Genomic DNA, 25,594 nt, shown 5'->3' on the forward strand with positions numbered 1-25,594 from the left:
GACCTGTGGAAGATCACAACTAGCAGGAAACAGGGGGTACAGTAGATGGAAAATCGAATCTAATAAACTTTTAGACTTTTATGCATGAGGAGCTCTATCTACTGGTAAAAAAGGAGAGTTGCAGTTTTTCAAACTTTGATTCTACATCAAAAGTGTTTACTTTTAATTGTGAGATTTTAGCTCAGGATGACGAATAAGGAAAAGGAAAAAGAAAACAATAGTTGTAATTTTTAATTTTTTTAAACTATACTACTTACTGAAGTAAATCTGAGAAGAACTGATACTGTTTTGGTACATTTTATTTATTTACAATTTAAATTTGTATCCTAATATCACTAATATATATATAATTTTGTTTATTATTTTCTAAAGTATAAACCATAATCTTTTACTGATTCCCCTTCTTTAACAACATTTTGGTATGTTCCGTTTTTTAAACTTAAGTTTGAAAAGTTTACTTTTAGGCTTCAAACTACTGTAATTTCATTTTTATTGAATTCAAACTTTAATTAAACAATGCTGTTGGCACAATAGTGTAGAAAAATCCAGAAGATTAATTTGGTTTTATTTGGTGCAGAGTGAAAAACCCTCCAGTAGAACATCTGATAATACAGTCAGGACCTCAGGATTATGCAATCTTTTTGTTCAACCCATGGAATAAAAGCTGAAAGTCTGCACTTCAATGGCATCCGAGTTGTTTTATTTAAAATTCACTCTTTGTAATGTACAGAAACTAAATTAAAAAAATGTGTCTCTGTCCACATATTTATGGTCATGACTGTAGAGGCATAGAATACTCTTGAACTAAAAAGGACATAAGATTTATGAGAAAATGTGATCTTTATTGAAATGAAGCAAAAATAAACTTCACATTGCCAACGAGGAAAAAGAGCAGAGTGTGTTTCTATGTGTGGACGTTCCTTATGACCTAATGGTGGTTTTACACGCCGATCACAATCTGAAGGGAGTCCGGTCGTGGATAAAAGACCATGGAGCCGTTACTTCAGCAGCAAACAGCGGCAGCTCAAAATTTGACAGATGAACAAGACTGCAAAAAGTTCTTAGAAAGCAACCGATTTAATGAAACTACTAGTAGTTGACAAGCAGTCTGTGTGATGAGGAAGCAAGAAGAAAAGATAATTTTGGGCGTATCTACAGCTAAAGTACGTAAAAAAACAAAAACATCATCCCTGTTCCATAAAGAAAAACACTGAAGTCTTTAATATCTTTTTCTCTTGAGGATTTCTGGCTTCCAGTTGACTGGATGGCTTTCTTCCGTCTGTAAGAAAGAAGAGAAGGAAGAGCAGCTTAATTTTTTCTGCATCATGGAGGTGAGCTCGTACTTTTTGGGCCCGCTTGTACTCACAGCCGTCTCGTCCTCTTTGTACACTTTGATGGTCTTGTCGGCCTCTGCGGTGATCAGCCGGCTCTCCGAGTGGTCGAACACACAGGCGAAGATTCCCGACTCGCTGTCCAGAGATCCGGGCTGCACGGCCGCGTGGATCCTCTGGAAGTTGTATCCCGTCCTCCAATCCCACATGTGGATGGTTCCGTTGTCAGCTTCAGGATTAAAAAGAAAAAGACAAAAAAATGCTCAATGGGGGTTCTTTTGTGCCCAAAAGTTCACTTAAAACCAAATAAGTTGAGACATGGTGTCCAAAGTTGGCCAAACACAAGTAACGTAATAGCAGCTCAGATTTATGTTTGTGCATTTTTACATTTAAAAAAATCTCTAGTCCCATGAACCTTAGCGGGAGCAAGACAACAAACTGCAAAAGTTCCGGTACATTGACCAAAAGATTCATTTAAAAACAAAAAAACAAAAAAAAGGTAAATATTTATTTCCTGAAATGTGTCATTTGGCCCTTGAGGGTCACTATTTTGTAAAGCAATAAGCTCACGGCGGCTTCTTCACCTCCAGACACCAACACTCCATCAGAGTTCACAGCCAGCGTGTTGATGATGGCGTTGTGACCGGACAGGTTCTGGATGAAGTTTCCGTCGGGGAACATCCACTGTTTGATGTTATCAGCCGATCCAGAGGCAAACGTGTATCTGTGGCCGAGCACGTGGGAGAAGGGACAGTTAGAAACGTGAGGGCATGTTGTCGGGGGCCGGCGTGCCTTTGTTGCACACTCACTGTCTGGGATGCATCACCAGCGTCCGGACGGACTTCTTGTGGTTGGTCAGAGTTGCTCTGGTTTTTCCTGCGATCAGATCCCACAGCCTGATGGTGGAATCGTGGCTCCCTTAAAAACACAAGAAAAACAAACCAAAAGTTTAAGAAGCAGGAAATGAGCCACCTCTTTACTGGAACAACGTAAAATTGTGAATGCTTTTGTTTGGAACAACGCATTTACCGGTGATGACTTGAGGTTCTGCTGCCTGACATCTCACCGTGGCGACAGTGTTGGTGTGACCCGTTAGGGTGTGCACATTTGCTTTGGTCCTGATGTCCCACACCTTCAAACACAGGCAGAGAAATCCAGTCAGTTCAGTTCCTTAACCCAGCAGCCATGTCGTCAGAAACCACCAACACTACAAAGTCCAGTCATGAGTGTCCTGTAAGGCGCTGAGAACGTCGAAAGGTAAAAAGAGGCTTTTGCTAAAAAACAAACATCAGGACTTTGAAACTTGGAAACTTATTTTTGTCATTTGTGTTTGAATGCAGGGTTTTTTCAAGTTAAATTTAAGACCCTTTTAAGACCATGCATATGAAAAAATTATGACCAATTTCTCAATGGAAGAAGAAAAAATGAAATCTTGAATTTCTGAACACTTTACTTCATTCATTACTGTTTGCTGCAGTGAAACCAAACCAAACCAACCAAACCCTTGTCTTTTGGTTAAATGAAACAAAACCGATACCAAACAGAGTTGGAGGTTGGTCAGAGTAAGATGAAGAGAGTGGAAATATGACCATAGACAAATACTGAGGCTCATTCTGCAACTGGAGATATTCAAATTATATCCAATTTGTTGAAAACAAAGGTAAAAATATTTTCAGGTAAGTGCAAGTTATGTCTTAAATGAAGAGCTTTCCACTGCCCTAGTGTCAATGAGCAACCTGTCTATATACTATCTGGGTTGTATGTATATTTTTTTATTTTCACCTGGTGAAATTATTGAGATGGTCCAAAAAAAAATAAAGAAAAACAGATTTCCCTTGAGTAAAATCTAAGTTTTTCTTTTGAGGGCATGTTGTTTGTGGTAGCTTTATTCCCTTAAGAATTTGTATTTGAGTGGAAAAAAGTCACGAGTAGTGAATTACCTCTTAAATTGAGGAATGAGTGAACTGATTTATCTAACTATTTCATCCATTAAACAGAGTAATCAATTACTCTTTAAAAGTAATTTACCTAACATTGATTGGTGCTTACTTGTTTGCCCACATAATTCATTTTTGAATTAATGTTTTAATTGATTTTTAAAAAATAATTTTTAAAAATGTAGACATGGGCTTTGTGAAAAAAGAATTTAAATTGATTATTGTACTAAAGAACCTGATAAATGCAGGAAATGCAGCTCCTTTCTCCTTATCTTCGTCTCTACTGATTTTAGCTTGTACAACGTCATCCTCACTTGCAGTCTTCCCCACGGGAAATCTGTCAATCCTAACGTTATTTAGGTAAAAGTAGTCTGAGCACAATTTACAGAAAAAAAGAGAAAAAAGTTTTGAAACCAGAAATTCTACAACTGAGGTCACGTGACATTATTTAGAAAATATTTGCTTTTGGTTTCTGGATGAATGGCTTCATGCAAACAAACAAAGATGTGCTGTTTTTGTTTCTAAGTAACCTTTATGTTCTATTTACCAAATTGATAGTTTTTTTTTTAGAAATTTGTGATTATTTCATGAAAACGTTTTCTGACACTAAATCTGTTTAGTAAGTCTGTATTACAAAAGAGTCTAATCAAACCGTTATTGATTATATTCACACAGAAAAACCTCCATTGTGAAGTGAATGACTATCTGAACTAAATACCACACTTTCTGATCCGCTCTCATCTAAAAAAGATTCTATAATTTCTTATCTGTGTCAGTAAATGTCCAGTTTTTTCTTTCTCTACTCTCCCATACAGCCTTCGAGTAGCAGGGCAGATTTTTCACTATAATATTTGAATAAACTAAGACAATTAAAGTGCTTTAAATTGATGCCAGATGAATCTGCAGCTTCAGAATGAAACAAAAAAGTTGCATTTTCGATAAATGCACAGCAAATATCATTCTTTAAAAATATTGGCATTAAAAAAAAGAAATTTCCTTTCCAGGGACTAATTGTAGAATTCCTAATTCTAACAATTATAGTCTGACTTCCTTGTTTTTGCCACGATTTCAGACCCTCATGGTGTATTTTGGATAAACGAGGAATGTTTTTCTTTTTTGGATCAGTGTCCTTAAATTGAACTTTTGTTTACAGGGGCGTTTACATTTGTTCATACACAAAAGAACTCAAAAGTGTTTTGCTTTCTCCAAAAACCCCAACTATGGTTCCTATGATAAAACAAAAACAATTTTTTTCTGCAGCTCTAGACATTTGAGCAGGATTATTTTTAATACATCTGTATTTATTTATTTAAAGATCTGAGCTTTGTCACTTCTTGTCTGTCATGTAGGATTTTTCTTCCATGTGTGACATATATAAAGAGTAATGAGTGGATTCCGATCTTACCCTCGCTGTGGCATCTCTGCTGCACGTCATCAAGACATCAATAGTTGGATGAAGGTCCAAATCATACACAGCACTGAGGTGGCCATGATAGTGCCGGATTACCTAAAACACAAAATACTCATGTCACTAAAACACCAAAACTCTGACGTATGAAGAAAAAGAAAGAAATGACTGAACTTTTTGTCTTTGTTTATATTCAAACAGCCCTAAAATGTTTTTTTTTAGAGATATTGTGAAGAGAAGCTTGTACCTTGTTGTACTCTAGATCCCAGCATTTGACTTGCTTATCCTCTCCGCAGGAGAAAAGGTACGGACTGCGGCTGCTCACCGCCACTCCACGCACTGTACTGATGTGTCCAGTCAGAGACAGTTTCAGCTTCCCACTGGCCAGGTCCCAGATCTGAAGGAAAAAGCAAGTCTCATGATATCCTTTCCCTGTAACAAAACACTCCTGGTTCTTTTTTTTTTTGCTGTTCCACCTCAACAAATGCAAAAAGGAGAAGAAAAAAAGCTTTGTAGTGTAAAAACAGTATAAAAACAATCAGAACAACGTTTTGTATAAATAAAATAAAAAATAGAGAAGAGATAACCTTTATTGTTCTATCTGCAGATCCTGTCACAAACCACTGATTTCCAGGCTCCACAGCGATGGACCTGACCCAGCCCAGGTGGCCGCTGATGACCTGTCAGGTGACAAAAACCTTTTTAGTAATCACGTGAGATGTTGCTTCCCCTCCGTCACCGGATTTGACACAACTGAAAAGGAGTTCAAGGATAATTTGCAGTTACTCTAAAGAGTTTCCAGGGAGGATGCCACTGCGGTTTGGGCATGACCGGCGTTCTCCTCAAGAGGTTGGAATTTCTGGTGCCGCCTCCTTCCAAGAGCAGCTGCAACGAACAGATTGTTGCGTTAGAATTTTGTCAACCAAGACTGGGTGAGAAAAAAAAGCGCTTAAGAAGCTTGTGATGTACCAGAGCGGTGGACTGAGCGTGAGCTCTTTCTGCTCCACGACGGATCTCTGCAACTGTGGCTGCAGTGCGGCTGGACTCTTGTCTAAAACAGCCATCAGAAGACAAAAAATAGATATATCAATGAATCCCGAAAAGTTGATTCAGTACTATTTGTATTGATTGACTGAACAGGATTACCTTGCTTGTGATGGTGGTAAAGCCAGAGCCAAGGAGTGGATTCCTGACTCACTGGGGTTTCTGTGCACTTTTGTGTCAGCTGTCAGGGCGACTCCTGTTGGGTTAAAGACATAGATAATAAAAAGCTGGCTAAAAAAATGAATAAAGTTCCTTTAAGCTTGGCTAAAAGGAAAGTATTTACCAGGTCCAGAGGGATAAGCGTGCGTTCCCGTGATCAGATATTCAGGATCATCTGCTGAAGTTGTCGGAAACCAAAGACAAACAAGAAAAAAAAGTCAGATTTTTACAATTTAAAACCAAAAACACTGAACGGTGATGCTTCCCACTCACCCGGCTGCATGTAAGCTTCGTTGTCGTGGAGACCGTCTGGATACTGTGACATCCTGTCCTTTCCTTCTTTTAGCACTGGCATGTGTAACACAGGACTGTAGTCTGCCTTTAGCTTCACGGCCAACTTCAACTTGTGGCTTAAAACGAAAAAAAAAAAGAGGAGCTTCAACGCAAACCCACCCGTGTGCCCACGTGAAGTGGAAACATATAGACAAACCATCTCCAAGTGCCAAAGATGTTTATAATCAAAACATGAAAAAATATATTTTCTCCCAATGCATGCCTAAAAGGTTAAAGTAACCCTTTTGATGTGAACTATTGCATAATAAACTAATAAACATATTATGAACGCACGATTAGCATGACCGTGAGTTTTAACTAAAGTGATGATACACATTTTAAATACAGAAGTCATAAATGTAAAAGCTCAGTATACCTTTCATCATCTAAAGCGACGGCTTTAGCATGGTCAGCCACGAACATGTCATGAGTCCTTTTCAAGGATCTGAAGACCAAAGTGTGGACTGAGTGTTTCTGGACTTCCTGTAACAATTAGAAGGAAAAAAAAGTTTACTTGAAAGACGAGTCCATGTGATTTATCAGGGGGGATACACTACAACGTGTGAAGATTCAGAACGTTAACATCCAGTAGTTAGACGGGTCCAGTGCTGTGTGAGTCTAAAGCGTGGACCAAAGAAAATCAAATAACTCAAATAAAGTCTCACCTCGGTCATTGTGGCGATAATAAAGATTGATATCACACTGCAGTTAAGTAGTTTTCGGTGAATATAATCCACGAACACCGTAGGTGTAGCAAAGCGACAAAAACAGTCCACCGCCGCGACAAACGAGTCTGCATGACCCGGAAGTACAACAGCCTGAAAGGCTAAAAGATTTATTTTATGAGCGCCCTCTGGCGGTACGTCTCATCCCAGCGTCTCACAGTGGCGGAGATTATGTTTTTCTATTATCAAGCCCCCATTTTTCGCAATTTCTCCGGGACGTTTTGAAATACATATACATATTTTAGGGGGTTTCAACATTTTTTTTAATTATTCAGTAAAAAGGCAAATTTAAACAGTTCTGTGCCGTTTACACATTTGGTGCAGAAATAAATTAAGGGTTCATATAAAAAAATAATAATAAAAAATAAAACATTTTGTTTTTGATGTGAAAAAGAACTAGTGTCTGGGAATTACTTATTCCCCTTTGCTAATGACCATTCTTCCAGCCTCTCATACATGTAGGCTGGACACTACTGAGTCTGCTCTATTTAGAAGTTCACAATTGTTGATTTTATCCACAAGTTGGTTTGATTTGTTTTAGTTTATTAATCTTTTGCTGTTAAATTTCCCTTTTAAACCAATTTTATTATTTATTAAATATTGTTTTAATAAAAAGGTTTCACAAAAAAAGCAATGAACTCATTTATTAAGAGATGAAATAATTTACAGTAAATATTTCAAAGGAAAATTTGATTTGGATAAATTCCTGCAACAACCAAAGCAGCCTGAAAATAGTACAATCATCTAATCTTATATAATTGGATTCCAGTTATTTCTTGGTTGTCAATGTATTATTAGTGCTCTGAAGATACATTTTCAGGTTTTTCTTCAGTTCTTGCTGTCCTTATCTATGCTTGTAATTTCATTTTCTACCTCCTGCCTTTGATTTCAGTGGTTCACAGCACAGTTGATTTTCATCAAAGACCTGAAAATTGTGTTTTCTGTGTTTTTAACATGTTCTTCAGCCATTTTTCTCATGATGGAGGACATTTATAAAGAAAATTTAGCTGCAAATTGCATTTCGGAGTATTTCTTTATTCAAATGTAAATCAGGAGCAGATAAAAAAATACTGTTTGAAAAAGGTTGCATTTGATATGCAGAAAATACCCTAGGTGGGTCAGAAGCTTCCTGCTCTGTGCTTTGGGGAAGGGGGGCAGGATTGCTCCACACCAACAGTCCTGCCCACAACTCAGAGGTGATTTTCTAATGACTTACTGTTGCACTGCAGAAACTATGTCTTAGAAAACGATACGTTTTTCAATTTGTGCCAAAAAGTGGCACAATTAAAAAGCACAGGGAACGCTTTTCTAATAGATCAAAAGACGATCAGAGTGGAACTTTAAGCGTTCTGTGTTCATAGGGCCTCTTGATTTGACTCTTTTTGGTGTCAAACTGAATATTCGTTGGCATAACTCTTCCACTGACTGGCCCCTGTTTTCCCTGCAGCTTGATCTCAAAAATTTAAAAAAGTTTAAGCCTGAATTTAGCCTTAAGGACTTAAAGAACTGATGACTTTTCAAAGAATAAAAAAAAACAAGACTTGGTAAGGAAAATACATGTATTTAGTGGTCAAAACAACATTGAAGAAACCGAAAATTCTTTTTGGCAAAAATCTCCACAATGGTCAACAACACAGTGACACCGTGATAGTTGGTGGCTGAATACTTGATCTGAGGAGGCCTAAGTGCAGAACACTTAACGGTTTCACAGTCCTCCAAACGTTTTCACGCCAGCTTGCTGTTCTCCTCCTGACATGATGCGGTTGAGGGGAATGATCTTCATGGTCGTCTCCTTCAGCGAGTACCAGCGGTCGTGCCACGTCAGCCAAGTGATGCCATTGTCATAGCCGTGTTCACCCGCATCTTTTTCCGTGTATCTTCCACCTGGATGACAGAAACGCAGATTCCAAATTTTAATGTTTTTAACCTATTTATACATTTAAACATGGAAGTAACCACTTTTAGAGTCATTGTACCCTGGTAGTATTTTCCAGTCAAATGAGCGGCGTGACATCTGTTCATCCACCACCCGGAGCCGTCCTGCTGGGCACAGTTGCCATCATATTTGTCGTTGTCCTTGTCGAAGGTGCTAAACTGCATGCCATTGTGTGACGTGTAGAACTTGTCGCTGGGGTCTTCTCCTAGGTCAACACCATCGAAAGCATCTCCTGCGTCGCCACCAAAGTAGTAGCCATACATCAAGCGGTAATTGTCTTCTGCTGAGCCTACCCTAAACATGGCGTAGTCAGCGTGCCTGGAGTAAGAGACAGCAAGAAGTGAGACGTTTGAACCAGCTTAGATCTCGTTATTTACATTTTCCAGCCACATCAATGAGAGGTCATGTTTGTTTTATCATGTCCCTCTCTGCTCCTGTTACACAATCTGTCATAGTGCGTGGGTGTTCGTTTGTACTTTTTGTTGCCCTCCCAGTCAACAAGTTCTATCCTGAGGACAACCGGGATGGTGGTGCTGATAGTTAGTTGATGGATCTTTTCATTTCCGAGCCAAAACTCGGTGGTGTCATCCGGAGACAGATAGCCAAAGCCCTCCTTGTACTGGACCCAGTCTCTCCTGAAGTCCACACTGCCGTCACGTCTCTGCGGACAAAAAGGAAAATGGACTGGGATAAAAAAACTGTTTTGAGTGTGGGAAAAACAATAGCAGGATTAAAATGGGTACCTACTCTTTGGAGTACCGTAAAACCCCGCCCAACACTGTCAATCTCACAATAAACCAAGAACTGCTCCTTAGCTTTGGCTGGCTTCACATAGTAGAGGCCGCTGGTGGTGGCACCTTTATTTGCAACATCCTGGCAATCTGAGAACAACAAACAAACAATCATAAATGAAAAAAAATATGCATTCGTGGGACGTGACCATTTGTGTCTATGCCTAAAAGAATACCCCAAATTTGAAGTAATGGAAGATTATTTCTAAGACAAAACAAAAAAGCTTCGATGTAGCTTATTGATTTTGGCAGAAAACTAAACCCTGAACAAGGACACAAAGTGCTCACAACAGGCCCGATTGAGAAACTCCTTATGAAATAGGAACGGCCAGAGGGTCACGGGGAGTGTTTACCTGCTCCTGTGATAGGCTGGATTTCAACGGAGTCTTTGCAGGGCTCGCTGCATCTCTGCTGAAGCTGCATGGACAGCTGCTTCAGGTCTGCCATGCTTCTCTCATTGGAGGAGATCACATTCTGGAGTTCACTGGTGAGACAGGGACACCCAAGACGACTCTGAGTCATCATTTCCTTATGCTAAAAAAGATTATTGATGAAAAATGTTTGGGTTGCAAATCCGTCTGTGGGATGTTTGGTGGCGATTGGGAGAAAAAGTAGTTGAAACATCAATAGAAAAATAGAAAGTGGTGCAATTTTTGAACGTTCTGTGAGGAAGTAAAAAAGACAAGCGTTTCCTCCTCTTTAGCTTTGACTACATGATATCCCATAACAGGATGATGGAAGCCTTTTTCTTAGGAAAACAATTCAACTCTCTACAACATAAGCAGCTCATGTTAGCATAACTGTAGATATGATCCTCAAAAACACCAAAAATAAAAAAAACTTAAAACAAAATAGAATGATACTGAAGTGCTGAGACTACTAAAAGTGTCTATGAGATCAGAACTGACGCCTAAAATCCTGCAGTTAGACGTAAACCTCTGTTTTACTCACAATATTTGCTGTTCTTGTGCAATAATTGTCTTGTCAAATCGAAGAACGTCTTCCAGCATACTTGACGACCTTTTATAGAGAGGCTCTGAAATGAAAACAACCACGTATGCATTTATTTTAAGCTCGACATGTAACATTTGAAAGAATTTATGAAACCAACCAATGAAGAGAGAAACAACATTTTTCTATCTTTTTTGGAAAAAAAACCACATGGTGTTCACCTGGCTGGGAGCTCTTCTGGGCTGAAGCAGCTGAATCTCGCATGTATGTAATTTTTTCTTCTGCTCCTTCAGTCAAGTTAGCTATCATGTCCAGGTCTTTTTGCATTTCCGCCAAAATATCACTCACTTCTGGTAAATACTTGAAGAAGTAATCAGCAACTCCACATGTTGTGGGACAGTATTTTCCCTAGAATCAAAAAAGGCAAGTTGATTAAAAAGGAAAAAAAGATGTATTTTGATGAACACATGACACAAGTTTGGTACTCACAAAGCCATCATTTGTGGTGCATGTTCCCAGATTATCTCCTCTTACTTGCTATAAAACAGGACAGATTAGGTGAGTTGATTTTTTTTTTTCTCACAACAAAAAAATTGCAATCATTGAACTCACTGCAGATGCCAGGGAGAAGAGTAATAGAAATCCTCCCAAAGTGGCAAGAAGTTTTGACTGCATGTTGTTCTGGCTTCCTGTGTTTTTGGAGAGTGAAGGGGTGCCTGGACTGGGGGAATATATATCTGTACGTGGCCACGGGTCAGACTTTGGTAAAGGTTCATGGGTAAACATTCCACTCACTTTGTTGTCACAGATCTGTGACTCAGAGTGTAACAGGGGTTGCTTCAAAGTTGTGACGTTCTCAAAGTTTACCAACTAGAACACAGCTCCAACCTTCCGGCACAAGCTATATTTGTGCAAATCTGACTGCAGGTGAGGATGACTCAGCATCTTCTGGAACATGGCTCGTCTGCAGTCGGGAAATCGAAAAAGAATCACAACATGACTCATCACATCAAGGCAAATCATTTGTTTTCACTTGCTTGAGTCCATCTGTCATTACACGAGGAAGCATTCTGCAGGGTCTACATGCACACAGTATGTGCTGCCAAAAGTATGAAAACAAGATCAAATTCATAAAACTGGAACGTTTTGTTAAAGTTTTATGCTTCATATTGTTTCATGCCATTTCATTTAAATTTTGGTGTCTTAAATGAATGTCAATCAAAAGCATTTTTTGGGTTATTTATACTTTATCAATACATATGCAGATTGTTTAGCAATTCTACAAGTATTCATGCTATATAAGAACAAAGAGGAAGCTTTAAAAATAATTAAATTAGTCTATCCCAGGAATCATTACACAACACATGTCAGGTATCAAAATGGAGTTCCTATTGATTGTCTTCAGAAAAAGTTATTGTATTAATCGAGACTTGATAATAATATGAAAATTACTGCTCAATTTTTGCAACAGAAACTCATTTCTAAAGCACCTCGAAGGAATTGTGGTCCTGCTTGTAATAAGGAAAACAGCAGAGACACCTTAAAACTGATCTTCATGCATGGCTAGTTTGCTACGCTCACACTGACCTTGGCGACGTGCGTTCGTTCAAGCGACCACTTCCTATAAAAAGTCTATGTGAATGCACGCTTGAAGCTATCACGTTCATGCATAGCTTTGCATGTTTTTAAATCCGATTTTGGGCTCTATGTACAAACGCTCTGCCTTTGAACGCGCATTGAAAGCTAAACCAGTTGAACTTTGAACCAATCAGAGACTCGGATTTGGTAGTGAATTATGGGTAGTGTCCTTTTTAACCCACGGAAGTGCCAACCATTTGAAAATTAATTATGAAGGAGGAGAAATTAATAACTGTGGTTTGTGCCCGGCTGGAATTCTATAACAGCAAGTCTATCATATATCAGAATAGTTATGTGAAAGAAAAAGCTTGGAGCAAGATTCACCAGATTTGCACTGCTTTGACATTTTGCTGCAAGCCTCTTTCAGCTATGAGTACTACTTGCACAAGTATCGGGTAGCAACAGTCAAGTGTGAACACTGTATGCTAAAATCGCGTTCAAGAACCCGTGCTTAGCATGTTCTTTAGCACATTTTGCATTACTTGGCAAATACTATCACAACAAGTTGTAATACATCCCGATAACCTTTCCCTCTGTGACCTGCTTGACCTTGGGGTTTTTGAACATGACTTGGAAGCAAATTTGACAGACACAGGTAACTTTTTGGGTGGAGGTAACTATTAAAACAGAAAACAGTATTGGCCGTGTGGTAAATTATCGTTGTTTTCTCTCATTAAAACAAGATGCCACGACTGTCATGATATTTGAACAAAGAGCAGTTCATCAAGTCACACCATAAATGAATGTTTATAAAACACAACAGTTCATTGTGGCTGAAAGCTAATCACTTGATTCCCACAGCTCTGCAGTCTTATAATCCTGTCATACTATTTTTGTAAAAACATGTTGACTAAAAGAGAATTTGATTATTTATGAGTTTTTCCTCCAAACTTATTCGTTGAAGCTCATATCATTTTATCACCTCAAACCAAACAGTGAAGATACAGGAGGGAAAGTAAAGATTATTACTGGTTTATCCGAAGGCTCCGTGTTGACATTAGATGATAATTCTTACCTCATCAGACCTGGTTTATGACATAAATATGGCGGGGAAAGGATGAACACTTCACTGACCTGAGAATGAACTGCCACGCCCATGGACCTAAACAGAGCTGAACTTCTGCTGAACTGGCCTCCTTGTGTTGTAACAGCAGATGGAAAGTGTCTCCTTCTTTCTCTAACCGCCATGAAGGATGCAATCAATCCATTCAGCTGATAAATGTTAACACGCTGTGCTCACAATTCCCAGACAGATGACACTTCATCAATGGTGACAGGGTAAAAACGAAAGCAGAATCCTTCAGATTAGCAGCTACAGAGCCATCAAATGATCACCTAATGAGCAAGAACTCCATGGAGTTTGGAGTTTAACAAGGGAAAACAAAAAAGATTGTGTTTTGGGGCTGTAAGTGTGAACGGTCCACAAGTCGTCTGAACAGGACAAACCTTCTTAGGGTCCCCCCCTCCTTAGACGCAGCTTTGTGGCTGGAGCCGTTAGGCCCCCATGTAAATCTTGCAGACCCTGCAGGGGCAAAGGTTTGTTCTAATGCCACGTTAGGGTTCAGCATGCGGCCACAGACGCTAAGTAGATTCAGCTGAAAGGATTGGTGCAAAAAAGACAAAAAAAGCAGCGTATCTGACACTTTGTCCACAATTCTTCCATAAATGACTTTTCATAAATATTGCTGCTGCTTTTCTGTTTTGTTTCTGTAAAAGGCGTTGCACTTAATATCATTTATGTTGTCTGCTTATTTAGGAGTTATTCTGAAATCTGCAGTTTTTGCTCATTTTTGTTTAAATTGTTACATTTTACATGATCTGCTTTTTACTGATACATTTTTTCTTTGTTATAACTTTCCTTGTATGAACCTAAAAAAAACGCTGACTAATGGGTCAACCCTATCTTAAATATTTAAATCAGATTAGATTTAAATCTGGCAAAGCACCTGAACATGTCATGCAAGCAGAAAGTCTGAGCTCTTTTATACTGAAAAGGCTGAAAGACCAGAAACTACTGGTGGTCCATGACAAAGTACCAGACAATGGAAAAGAGGTCTGCCATAAATATTCTGTCACCTTTGATCCTCACCTATGACAGAAGGAGAGTAAACTTAGAGGTTTCAGGGTATACTTTAACCCTTGTGCTATCCCAGGCACTTTAACATTGGGAGTTGGGTCATCTAGACCCACTAGACAATGCACTGAACCTTTTTTCTTCAATGATTTGTGAACCTCACTGGTGTCCATGGATTACATGAAATCTTTCCACCTTTATCCACCTTTGTCATGGTAGGGAGAACACGTCAAAGTAAGGGTGGGGTCATCTAAGATAGCACAAGGGTTAAGACTTGGTTGACTAAACATAGATTGTCAATTCATACCAGCATAGACACAAAAACATTCTAGTTCTTAAAGACTCACTCCAATGAAAAATGTGTTTTTTGGTGTTTTTAACAAGTTCTTATGGCATTTTTCTGATGATGGAGGACAAATGCTATTTATAAAGAAAATTAAGTTAAAATTGATTCAAAATGTTTTAAGTCAGGAGCAAACAAAAACAGGCCTCCAGGTCATCCGTTAATTTGTGATGACTTTGTTGGGCATTATATGGATAAAAGAAAATTAATTATAAATAGATTGTCATGGCCTGTCAGCTACTCCCTCCTCCCCCCTCCTTCCTGTGTTGGACGCGATCAGCTGGATCCACTCACCTCATCTACACCTGCCTTCATAAACTCCTCCAGGATCATCAGCCGGTGCCAGTTCGTTGTTCCTCCTATGGACGTAAACCTTCTGGATCCTCACCTGGTCGCAGTCCTCCAACGCTGCAGTCACGCCGCATCTAGAAACCTCCAGCCAGCCGCCTCTCCTCGCCTTGGTTCAAGCTTCGCCTACGCCGTCTCATGTAACCTCCAGCCAGCCGTCTCGCCTCGTCTTGGTCCAAGCCTCGCTCCCGCCGCTGTTCCCCCTCAAGGAGATTCCAGCTCTAGATTCCTCCTGCCAGCCCACGTTCTCTCTTCCTGGAAGAAAGTCCTGTCAAGTTCTGGTTCAGATTAAACCACTGAAATCTTACCGTTGTGTCAAGCCTCTTTCCGGGTTCCAGCATCTGGGTCATTTTTGAACTCACGTTCGAATCATGACATAGATAAGCAGATGTTGGCTAAAAAATGCCTTTTATTGGTGTCCTTTTTTTGGGATCCCACACCGCCTATGTCTGATCATTGGGGCAGCTATAGCATTTTATGTAAGGGGACAAAAAACTGTGGAAGGGGGGCAAATGAGAACATCAACATGGAAGGGCAGTACAAATGAAAGGATCAAAAACACATGTTTCACAACATTTTTATTATTCATTATTGCGGCTGATGTGCTATTTCTAATGCTTAAAAAAGCTTTTACTGATGATTTTTAAATCTTTGTCTGGCTACAGTTGAGGAGGAGGGACAGTTCGTGGGGAAAAGATGGGTCCTAAGGGCAGCTGCGGGGGGCGGCAGGGAGACGTCTCTGCCGTTGCTCCACCACCACGAGATGTTCCGGGATTAATGGAGCGAAACATCAATGAAGGGTGGCTCCCGGCTGATGACCCAGCAGCTGCCCTACTGGCACCATCGGAGGTGCATCAGGCGGAAACGCCATGCAGGTAGCGTTTACCTGTGCTGACACCTTAAGTCTTAAGAATAATACGAATATTGACTCAGAAATGAAATACAAACATATCAGACTCAGCAGCAGAGCTGAGTCTGATACATGATACATGTGTAAATTTAATTTTTAAAACTTAAAGCCACCCAAGTTTTTCTGCTAACATTATGGCTAATTTTACATGATAGAAAATGGAGAATCTGTTAACAAAAACTTGATAAACTGACCTGATTTCAATAACTTTTTTCTTTAATGTACTTTCTTTTGGTCTTTTACTAGCTAAAATAGTCTTCATGTGATGTGATATGCAACCTGGGATCATGGCCTTCAAACACGTTTGTGTTTATTCAGTTACTTTGTTTGCAAAAATAAATTCGACATAAAATAGATTTTGAAAGTTGATGCTCAGGAAAAAAAGAACTTAAGTCAGTGCTAACAGGTTTAAATGTCCAGTCTAATTCCGAGAATAAGTTTAATATTAACTTCACTTATTGGTGGTTATATTTATTCTGGCATTGTTGTCACACCTATTGAACAAACAGTGACATCAAACCTAGATCCTACCATTTTAATTTACTGGCATTATTTAGGTTTGATTCTGAGGAGAAAACCTTTGTATTTGCTAAAGTAACCTGATACTTCAAAGACTGAAAAGACAAAACCCTTTAGTTGGATAAATCCCTTTGGTCAAACTTTTAAAGAATGTAGGTCAACACTCTGGAACAAATGGTCAGGAGACACAGATGAAAAAGATGGCTGTGTTTTTCTGTGTACATTTTGGTCTAAAGCGTGAGTGTGAAAGTGAAGTTTACAGGATTAAGCCAATCTGGTCAAAGAATGTTTTGTCTCATCATGTAATTCCTCTGGGAAAGGACGTCCGACAAAGATGTTGTTCTGGCGAGGCTGATCCGGATTCATGCAAAACCTTCCTAAACCAATGAAATCTGTTTGCAGCTAACTGTCCAGATAGTGAACTGTGAATATTAATAATATTCAAAAAAATGAAAAAGAATGTCATTATTTTACAAAGTTGAAATATTGGAAAATTGCTGACCGTTTTCTCTTCAGCTCTAAAATGGAATAAACATTTAAAGAACCTTTGAGATTTTTTGAGTTTGTGTCTCAAGATTTTACTAAAGTGTTTACAATCTACGAAACTTTTTAAACCTATAAAAATCCAGAAATAAAACTGCACAAAAGGCTCCACATATTTCATCTTCAAGATAGGTTCAGATAAACGGACAACTTCGGTGTTTTCTCCTTAATCTACGACTTTTTTTCTCGTACATTTATGAGATAAAAACTCGTAAATTTAAGACTTTTTATCTCCTAAATTTACGAGATAAAATCTCGTAATTTTAGTTTTTTTTTTTTGTGGCCCTAAAACTCCGTCGTAACAATCTTACCAAGGTCTAAATTTTTTTTACAATTTTCCTTTTACAAAAATATTTTGTAGCAGCAATTCACTAAAGCTCATTTCAAGGTCCTTTAAAGAAAGAAAAAAAAAACAAAATGGTCAAAAAACTCGAAGTTAGTAAAATTGTGCAAATATTCAGCTTTGCAAAAGCAACATTTTCAAAAGAAGAAAAGCAAATCAAGTTTTTTAATATATTTGACTTCTGACAAAAGCAAGAATTTCAAGATCATTAGATGATGTTAAAAGAGAACAAGACTATTCAAAAGTCATAAACCAGTGGAGAAGACATGCTGGGTTTTTTCCTGGTTGATTCTCTGTGTCTAACAGTTTTATAAAAACATAAAGTTCATTACCTTATATCTACGCACTGGAAGTCAAAAACAGAGTCAGTGATCTTGTTCTTCTGAACACAAATGGGTTTATTTTACAATTTAAAAACTCTCGCAGGCGTCTTTTCTATTATTGTCTCAGGTAACATGTCAAGTGGGAAAAGGTAACCAGAGAAATAAAAGTTTATTTTTTGACCAGTTTTCAAAACCGGGTCTTGCTGCGTGTTTATGTATCTGTGCTGCTTGGATGTGTCATGATTGGCTGATTTCCTCTGAGACGCCCCTGCACTGCCACTCCTAACTGATTTCTATGGCCTATTGAAGACTTTGCCTGCAGGACTGGCACAAGAGAAATTAGGGTTTGATTCCCAGGGGGCGTGATGAGCTTCATCCAGTGTGGGTCCTTGGGCAAGACTCTTTACTCTACTGTCTACCTATGTAGCCACAAGGGGGCCCCAAGTCTGGGTTTCCCTGAGCCGGTCCCCGGCCCGGATAAAATACAGGGTTGTGTCAGCAAATGAATGTTTGCCAAACAAATTATGCAACGCGGGGAAAGCTGTGTCGACCCATGAAGGGCTATGCCAAAAGGTGAACAATATTAAGAATACTTTGCTGATGTCTTTCCATTAGAAACAGAGATTAAACAAAATCGTGTGTTGATGGTGAAGTTAGTTGTTGACCTTGGACCAGAACTCTGTGTTCTGAGCTCAACTGGCAACTCTGACAAACTCTGGCAAAATTGATTTAGGAAGGATGTCAAACTGTTCAAGGTTCTGCCAGGATCACAAAAGATGATGTAACAAGCAGGTGATCCACACATGAAAGATTCAGAACTGATTATTAAAATGGGAAAATATTAAGTTATGCTGTCCTTCACCTTTTCGCATATCCCCTGCGAGGTTATCACAGCAAACCAGCTTTTACTGATTCACACAGGTGGTTTGGCTGAGATTTTTACACCAGATGCCTTCCTGACACAACCCTGTATTTTTTCTGAGCTGGGCACGGGCACAGACTTGGGCCCCCTGGTGGCTAGTTAGGTAGTAGCGCGAGAACCTACACTGGATTACGGTCATCGTGTCCCCTGGGGAAACCAAGGTTTCCCATGCCCCCGGCCTACACACAGCCCATCCGGACGTTAAAATGTTGAGTTATGTCAAGGTAAGTAAAAAACATCTATTAAGTAGGAAAAAAAAATTACCCAAAATCAAACCATAAAAATAGCTCCAATGGTAAAAGTAAACAAACAAATAAATAAATAAAACTAATGTTGCTTGGAATTGTTGCAAAAACCATTGATATGATAAATAATGAAAATGCAATAACAAACAGCTGACAGAGAAGCATTCATGCAACGAGACATGTAGCTTAAAAGTACAACATGGTGGTGTCCTAAATGCTCTGCTTGGTGCAGTGCGATTCATGTATTGTCTCTCTTTCCCACTTCCCTCCGGGGGAGGGAAGTGCTCCTGTACTTGGCTGTGGACCTCGTCTCTGCTCCTGCTCCTACCCTTGGTTGTGGACCCTACCTCTGCCTCGTCTCGCGCCATCCCCCAACTTATCTGGATGAAACTTATCTGCTTGACTATTTAAACATGTAGTTGTAGAGTTAGATAAGCTAATTCTTCTCTAAGAGTTCTGGTACATCGCCTGTCCGTCCTGGGGAGGATCCCTTCTTATTGTGGACACCCCTGAGGTTTCTTTTTTTTTTTTTCCTGAATCTGTTTTTCCTTCTTGCAAAGGATGGTCTAAGGGCAGGGATGTCCAGTTTATTTTAGTCTGTTTAGTTTCGTTTAGCCTATACCTATTGCACTCTATGAGTTTATGTTCTTTTTGATTCATTTTTATTACACAATTACCTATATGAAGCCCATTTAGATGACTATTGTTGTAAATATTGGGCTATATAAATAAACATTGAATAATTGAATTTAATTAGGTTCTATTGATCTCTTTTTGAAGCATTTAATTCATGCAAACGCAGGTCAATATTGCTATTCATGCCAGTTTGTATGATGCTTTCGTTTCTTTTCTTGTTTGTTTGTGTCTCTTTTTTTAAGGGAGATTACTGGTCCATGACTAGGTGGATGTTTATGAGACAAGAAGGATGCAGCTTTGATGTTTTAGGTTACCCTAATTGAATGTAGAAAGAGGGAAATTCCAGCTTAATTTAAATTTGATAAATCAAAGAGACAAAGATCACATCCGCCCTGATATTAGGTGTGACACATCTTTGGTAAAGACAAATAGATCCATGTATGTCCTTATGCTCTGCAGAAACTACGTCATAGAAAATGACGAAGGTTTTTTGGATTTCACCAAAACAAATGATGCCAAAACACAAATAAGAATTTCTGCAACTGGACTAAACATTGTCATTTCTCGTTTCCTTTTTTCATTTCATTTCCAAATTCTAAGCATCTTAGCCTAATCTTCACAGTGCTAAAGTACAAACGATTAAGAAGCACCAACACGAGAGTTGAAATCACGTGCATGAGACCTGAGGGTACATTCTTGAAACTGATTAATGCATGTAGGAAATAAAGACAAAAAAGAAGAGTGATAAGATGTGATGACACAATATTAAAAAAGTCAAATCTGAGGAGCTGTCATTATAATTCAAGCACTAAAAGAAAAGAAATGTGATCTCTCGAAAAAACCTGGTGGAACCAGACATCAGAGATTCTACCGCCTAGAGTGGGATACAAACATTTTACCCTGTGTAATGATTAAGCTTTTCTTGGGGCAGACAATTGAGTAAAGTCAGAAGATTTTCATGGGGCTTCATGAGATTTTTAAATCTCAGTACTCCTGCTTTCTCCATTTATCTATTCCTGCTTAGTTTTTTGCTGTGCCGTTGGGATGCTGGAGCCTATCTTATAGCTACTTTTGGGGAGAAGTAGCTGGACAGTTTGTGCATCCATATCAAAAAGACACGCAGGATCATTTAGATTAAATCAATCAAAGCATGTTTTGGAGCTGTGAGGAGATGCTGGAGTGTGCAGAGAAAACCCACTCATATACATGCATGGCTTAAGGTTGGATTCTTGAAGGGCCACTACAGCACCGAGCCCCATCCAGTGTTTTAAACTAATATGAAACTCAATGAACTCAACCCTCATATGTTTGACTCATTTTCTGGTTTGTTTCTGTGTGATCAGAGGATGAACTGAAGTGAACTTCTGACCACCAGGATGCACCTGACGGAACAGGGAAGGCCTTCCAATGACTGACTGCTTAAAAACTTCTTTTCTTATAAACTATGAATCATAGACTCTTTAAACATTTTGGTTATTTCTTCAACCAAGTTCTTGGGTTATTCACCTTGCTTTTAGGGACACTTTTTGGAGCAAAATATATCTTGGGTTACAGTGGTTTCATTTGAACCCAATTTATGTTTTTATTTTCTCTTTTTTTTCCGAGTTACAATAACTCAGGAAAAAGGTTAGTACCTTTTGAACTTCTGGGTTAGGTTAAAAACAGACCAGTTTATTTTAAATTATGGAGTTTTTAGAAGAATTTCAGGAAAATAAAATAGATTTTATGTTGAATCGTCTATTATGTGTATAATAAAATGTGGAAACTGAGCCTCAGGAGCCTCTGAGGTGCTATAAACCGCTTGCGCCAATGACGATCCTCTGACCTGCCTCCTCCTCTTGTGAATAAAAAGCTCTCATCGAGCGTCTTTGCTGATTTCCTTCAGTCACCATGCTGCAGCTTTTGACCTTTCTTGTAGAAAAACTTTCTCTTCTGTTCAGACTCAAGTATTTCGAGTCTCCCTGGTGGGAGAGCGATGATCGGGGGCGCGCCGCACCGCGCGCTCCCCCTCCACCCCTGCAGAGGGGGGACCTGCTGGAGGTGCCGAGAACGCTCTTCACCCACTTTGGCATCTATCTGGGCGACAACAAAGTGGCGCATTTGATCCCAGACATCCTCCCCGTGTTTACAAGCAACAGCAGGCTCCTCCGCTCCGTCATCACCAACGACAGACTCATCCTGGGCTGCATCTACAGGAGGGCATCGGTGAGAGTGGACTCGCTGGAGGACTTCGCGTACGGATCCAGCATCCTGGTGAACCGCGCGGACAGGATGATGCAGACGCAGCCGCTGCCCGGCGAGCGCGTGGCCCAGAGGGCCGAGAGGCTGCTGGGAGACGTTCAGTACAGCCTCCTGTGGAACAACTGCGAGCACTTTGTCACATTCTGCAGATACGGATCTGCCACCAGCAGGCAGACTGAGAAGGTACATGAGCAAGAACAAACTACTATTTAAGGATTTGATTTTTTGTCCCATTAAAAAAAAGTCAATCTTGGTTATTATGATTATAAAAAAGAAATTATAATAAATTATTGACGATGCATTAAAAAAAATTTTTGTTGAAAAAATGCAGATAAAAAGTTGGCGTGGAGTAAGCCCGCCCCTACTTCCTGACATCCATCATTCTGTTTACATGCTCTCCCACTGGCTTACAGCCCCTCATAACCTAACATTACTGGTGGGACAAAAATGGCAGCAATACATACATGGATCTATTTGTCTGTGTGTCTGTCTAAGTGGGTCCATCAAATTGGAGCAGAGCAGAGGGAATGGTGCCCAAAGTGTGTTTTCTACATTACAAAAAAGCGCTTTTTCCAATTACATTTTTTTGTCTGCTCCCGATTCACAGGTATTTTAAATAAAGAAATACTCAGAAATAAAATTTTAAGCTTAATTTTCTTTATATATGCTCTCCTTCATAGAAAAAAAATAGCACAAGAACATGTTTCCCACAATCAGGTGTGAGGATCTTAACGTCATCATTCGTTGTTACATTTTTTTGCTAATCTAGTCTGAGCTGCTGTGAAATTAAAATGAAAAGCCCCCTTACAATGACTGTGAAGTATTTGAGATGCTAGTTTACATCAGTAACTTATTAAAAAAATAAAATCACAATTAAACAGCAATAATGTCATAAATTCCTTATTTTTGCTTATTTTTTCTCTTTTCTAGTTCTGTGAAAGTTTGAAATCTCTGATCAGAGACCAGCGGAGTGTCATCATCACAGGACTTCTTGGCTTTATCTCATTGGTTTGCTTTGGCGTCGCTCCTTCAACCACTGTACCCACCGTTCTGATCCCCTTCTCTTTGTGGATGGCAGGTTGAGGACGCTTTCTTCATCGGCAAAAGGAAAAAACTTGACACAAACATGAGTTGGACGAAAACTTCCCTGTATCGCCTTTATCATGTGGCTTCAAAGACTTAAGACTCAAACGTGTTCAAAATGCTACAATAATATTGTAGTTACCTTTGTATAGAAATACCATTATAATACTATCATGTTTTTCTTTACAGCCTATGTACTGAAAATGTTAATATTTCTTTTCTTATCTGCCAGTACTGTCATCCACGAACGACCTATCCCTGACTGAAAATTGTAAAATGTTGTGATAAACTTTTATACATTGCAATAATTCATATAAAGAAAAGCTGAATAAAACAGTTATATACAGTAAACTTTGTCTTACAAGGCTTCTTTTTTTAAATTGGCTATCATACCTGACTGTCTCTGTAACCTTTAGATTAGGATTGGACCTGCCTGTTGCCATGTCAGGTTTCCTAATGAGGATCCTTGACCTCAATACATTGCAAAAAAAAGCTGAGGGGGGGGATTGTGTTCAAGTCTGACCACACAGCACAGATTATTAAAAGCCCCTTTATTTCCTCCTAAAGCGTGAACAATTAATGCAGAGCAGCTTTTAAATCCCACTCACCACCCCCGTCCCTCCCTTCCAATAAAATGGTCAGGCGTTACGGTTTTGCTTCACACCATCATGTTTCTCTATCAGCTGCTCAACTTTTTCTTTGGGCTCCTCAAAAAAGAAGAAACTTCCAAGCATGACCTGTCGCTGTACAAACGCGGGGACTTGTTGGAGGTGCCCAGGACGCTGTTCACCCACTTTGGCATCTACTTGGGCAACGACCGGGTAGCTCACCTCATTCCTGACATCCTGCCGGCAATTTCCAAGGACAAATCCGCCATTGCCAAGATGGTGACCAACAACCGCCTATTGATGGGGGTCATTGCCAAGGTGGCCAGCGTAAGAGTGGACTCTGTGGAGGATTTTGCTTATGGAGCAGAGATTCTGATCAACCACATGGATAAAATGTGCAAGCGGCCCCCTTTGGATGGGGAAGAGGTGGCACAGCGGGCTGAGAAACTACTGGGATCGGTCACCTACAGCTTGCTGTGGTACAACTGCGAACACTATGTCATGTATTGCAGATACGGCGTCGCCATAAGTTATCAGACTTACCAGGTAGGGTGTCCTGAAGCAAGACATCAAAACTCTTTAAAATGTATTTTCTACAATTCTTTACCACGTGTTGACCTGGAGTTAAGCAAAAATACATCTAATAGTTTATTTATATGTCAGCTATTTAAGTTATCTTAAAAAAGTCTATTTTTAATTTTCTCGCAAGTTTGACTGAAACATTTTAATCCCACGCAACTCTTTCCTGTATAGAAACCCATTTATTCCAACAGAACAAACTATTTTACCTTTAAATGGAACCTAACTTTTAATTCAAGACATTGAAAGTGCCTCTGTTCTTTACACAGAAATAGACAATGCAGGGTTGCTATATATTAGAAAGGGAACAGTGAGCATGTGCAGTACTTTCAAAGTTGCACAAAAGTAGAGAAAACCAGGGTTAAACTTCTGAGTCTTTCCAATTTCACAATCTGTCACACAAATGTTCTTTCAGCCCTGAGCTGCTCAGGTCAAAAGCATCATTTTGGAGGCCAATAGCTCCATCTAGAGTAGGTTCAAGGACAAATAACTCTGATTCTGAAACTCTGTCTTTCAGTTCTGCACAACGGTTCGGAAGATCGTGTTCAGCAGAATGAGCGCCTACTTGACAGCTCTGTGCGGCGTCTGCACCATGCTGCACCTGGGCTGTGTGACGCTGACGGCAGCGTTGCTTACCTTTCTCATCTCTTTCACCATCTGGATGGCGTCCTAACCAACCTCTTACCTGTTGGGAAAGCAAAAATGAAAAGCTGACTGTGCTAAAACTTTGAGAGGATTTTAAGCCTCACACAGTTCATTTAGTAATCAAAGACAATGCCTTCAATCACAAACAGACATCTGTGTTAACACTGTTTCACACAGCCGCTACCTGCATTTTGCACATTTTCCAAATATGAAATGTCGGTCTGTCGTGATAAATGCGTGATGTACGTAATTCATAAGTGTTTCTTGCGTTCATCGATGTCCGCAGGTGTCTGTCGAGGATTTTGGCTGACAAGTCTTTATGTGAATTTGGTTTTGAGCTGTTCCAAATTTTTGGTCGGTTGAGAATCATGCAGCTTATGACTAGAGTGTCTGTGTGACACAGCCTTCACATCAAAGCTGATCTAGAATAAAATTAGATGAATCTACAAAACCACAGACCCTGTGACTCATCTTAGTTCCATGAATAACTTTTCTTCTCAAAGTGTAAAAAAGTTTCCTCTTTTGCTTTTCGCTTGAATTGCACTGAGAGACCACAGGTCTCTTTTGGTCAGATTAACATCCCACTCTGATCCTCTTTTGCTCTATTGTAAAAGTGTTCAGAGTGGTCTTTTAATTATGATTATGCTGTTTTTAGGCTAAATAAACAAATCTGTGTCATTTTCCAGGACATAGTTTCTGCAGAGCTGCAGTAGCTCATTTGAAATTTGGGCGTGGAGTAAGCTTCCCCTTTTACTGTCATCCATCTTTTCACCCACTCTCCTGCTACCTTACATCCCCTCACAATCTATTATGACAGGTGCAACAAAAATGGCGAGCAATACTGGAGTTATCCAGCTGTACAGTTTTGAAACCCAGTCTCATCCCAAAACGTGTAGTAGTTTTGACCCAGATCCCAGCTCTAACAAGGAAATCAAAGACGTACATGGATCTATTTGTCTGCAAGATGATCCATCAGAAT

The 25,594-nt window shown here is 39.5% G+C and overlaps 4 protein-coding genes across 5 annotated transcripts; 2 read left to right on the plus strand and 2 right to left on the minus strand.

Annotated features, from left to right (window-relative positions):
• Positions 1 to 821: 821 nt before the first annotated feature.
• On the minus strand, positions 822 to 7,092 carry LOC144990971 (pleiotropic regulator 1-like). Of its 2 annotated transcripts, none has more exons than XM_078944474.1 (15): positions 6,878 to 7,092; positions 6,589 to 6,695; positions 6,153 to 6,289; positions 6,004 to 6,057; positions 5,823 to 5,916; positions 5,646 to 5,727; positions 5,463 to 5,561; positions 5,264 to 5,356; positions 4,924 to 5,073; positions 4,674 to 4,775; positions 2,361 to 2,463; positions 2,141 to 2,249; positions 1,916 to 2,055; positions 1,367 to 1,560; positions 822 to 1,279 (listed from the first exon to the last, which is right to left on the minus strand). In XM_078944474.1, exons 1-15 carry the CDS (start codon positions 6,884 to 6,886, stop codon positions 1,220 to 1,222), a joined length of 1,533 nt encoding a protein of 510 aa, XP_078800600.1. In that variant the 5' UTR covers positions 6,887 to 7,092; the 3' UTR covers positions 822 to 1,219. The 2 variants fall into 2 exon arrangements, with proteins under 2 accessions (XP_078800600.1, XP_078800602.1); XM_078944476.1 differs by having other exon boundaries at positions 6,004 to 6,054; positions 6,878 to 7,031.
• An 859-nt stretch (positions 7,093 to 7,951) lies between these two features.
• On the minus strand, positions 7,952 to 11,388 carry LOC144990974 (fibrinogen gamma chain-like). The gene is made up of 9 exons (XM_078944483.1): positions 11,228 to 11,388; positions 11,105 to 11,152; positions 10,837 to 11,023; positions 10,616 to 10,700; positions 10,018 to 10,148; positions 9,621 to 9,754; positions 9,350 to 9,534; positions 8,914 to 9,191; positions 7,952 to 8,821 (listed from the first exon to the last, which is right to left on the minus strand). Exons 1-9 carry the CDS (start codon positions 11,288 to 11,290, stop codon positions 8,643 to 8,645), a joined length of 1,290 nt encoding a protein of 429 aa, XP_078800609.1. The 5' UTR covers positions 11,291 to 11,388; the 3' UTR covers positions 7,952 to 8,642.
• Positions 11,389 to 21,240: 9,852 nt separating this feature from the next.
• LOC144990977 (lecithin retinol acyltransferase-like) lies at positions 21,241 to 23,128 on the plus strand. The gene is made up of 2 exons (XM_078944504.1): positions 21,241 to 21,883; positions 22,631 to 23,128. Exons 1-2 carry the CDS (start codon positions 21,350 to 21,352, stop codon positions 22,781 to 22,783), a joined length of 687 nt encoding a protein of 228 aa, XP_078800630.1. The 5' UTR covers positions 21,241 to 21,349; the 3' UTR covers positions 22,784 to 23,128.
• A 199-nt stretch (positions 23,129 to 23,327) lies between these two features.
• Positions 23,328 to 24,760, plus strand: LOC144990978 (lecithin retinol acyltransferase-like). Its single transcript, XM_078944508.1, has 2 exons — positions 23,328 to 23,937; positions 24,488 to 24,760. Exons 1-2 carry the CDS (start codon positions 23,452 to 23,454, stop codon positions 24,641 to 24,643), a joined length of 642 nt encoding a protein of 213 aa, XP_078800634.1. The 5' UTR covers positions 23,328 to 23,451; the 3' UTR covers positions 24,644 to 24,760.
• Positions 24,761 to 25,594: the final 834 nt, after the last annotated feature.

This window comes from Oryzias latipes, chromosome 1, assembly GCF_053564925.1.
Source record: "Oryzias latipes strain Hd-rR chromosome 1, Olatipes_Hd-rR_3.1".
NCBI lineage: Eukaryota > Metazoa > Chordata > Actinopteri > Beloniformes > Adrianichthyidae > Oryzias > Oryzias latipes.

Excerpts from the sequence above, each read along its gene's own strand:
- LOC144990977 (XM_078944504.1), top strand. The coding sequence starts at position 21,350 with ATGCTGCAGCTTTTGACCTTTCTTGTAGAAAAACTTTCTCTTCTGTTC. Across the intron at positions 21,884-22,630 it reads CCAGCAGGCAGACTGAGAAG|TTCTGTGAAAGTTTGAAATC; the intron begins GTACATGAGCAA and ends TCTCTTTTCTAG.
- LOC144990971 (XM_078944474.1), bottom strand. Across the intron at positions 5,562-5,645 it reads ACGCTCAGTCCACCGCTCTG|CTGCTCTTGGAAGGAGGCGG; the intron begins GTACATCACAAG and ends TGTTCGTTGCAG. Across the intron at positions 2,056-2,140 it reads CTGGTGATGCATCCCAGACA|ATACACGTTTGCCTCTGGAT; the intron begins GTGAGTGTGCAA and ends GCTCGGCCACAG.
- LOC144990978 (XM_078944508.1), top strand. The coding sequence starts at position 23,452 with ATGTTTCTCTATCAGCTGCTCAACTTTTTCTTTGGGCTCCTCAAAAAA. Across the intron at positions 23,938-24,487 it reads TAAGTTATCAGACTTACCAG|TTCTGCACAACGGTTCGGAA; the intron begins GTAGGGTGTCCT and ends TCTGTCTTTCAG.
- LOC144990974 (XM_078944483.1), bottom strand. The coding sequence starts at position 11,290 with ATGCAGTCAAAACTTCTTGCCACTTTGGGAGGATTTCTATTACTCTTC. Across the intron at positions 10,149-10,615 it reads GCACAAGAACAGCAAATATT|TGAACTCCAGAATGTGATCT; the intron begins GTGAGTAAAACA and ends CTGTCTCACCAG. Across the intron at positions 9,192-9,349 it reads GACTGGGAGGGCAACAAAAA|GCACGCTGACTACGCCATGT; the intron begins GTACAAACGAAC and ends CTCTTACTCCAG.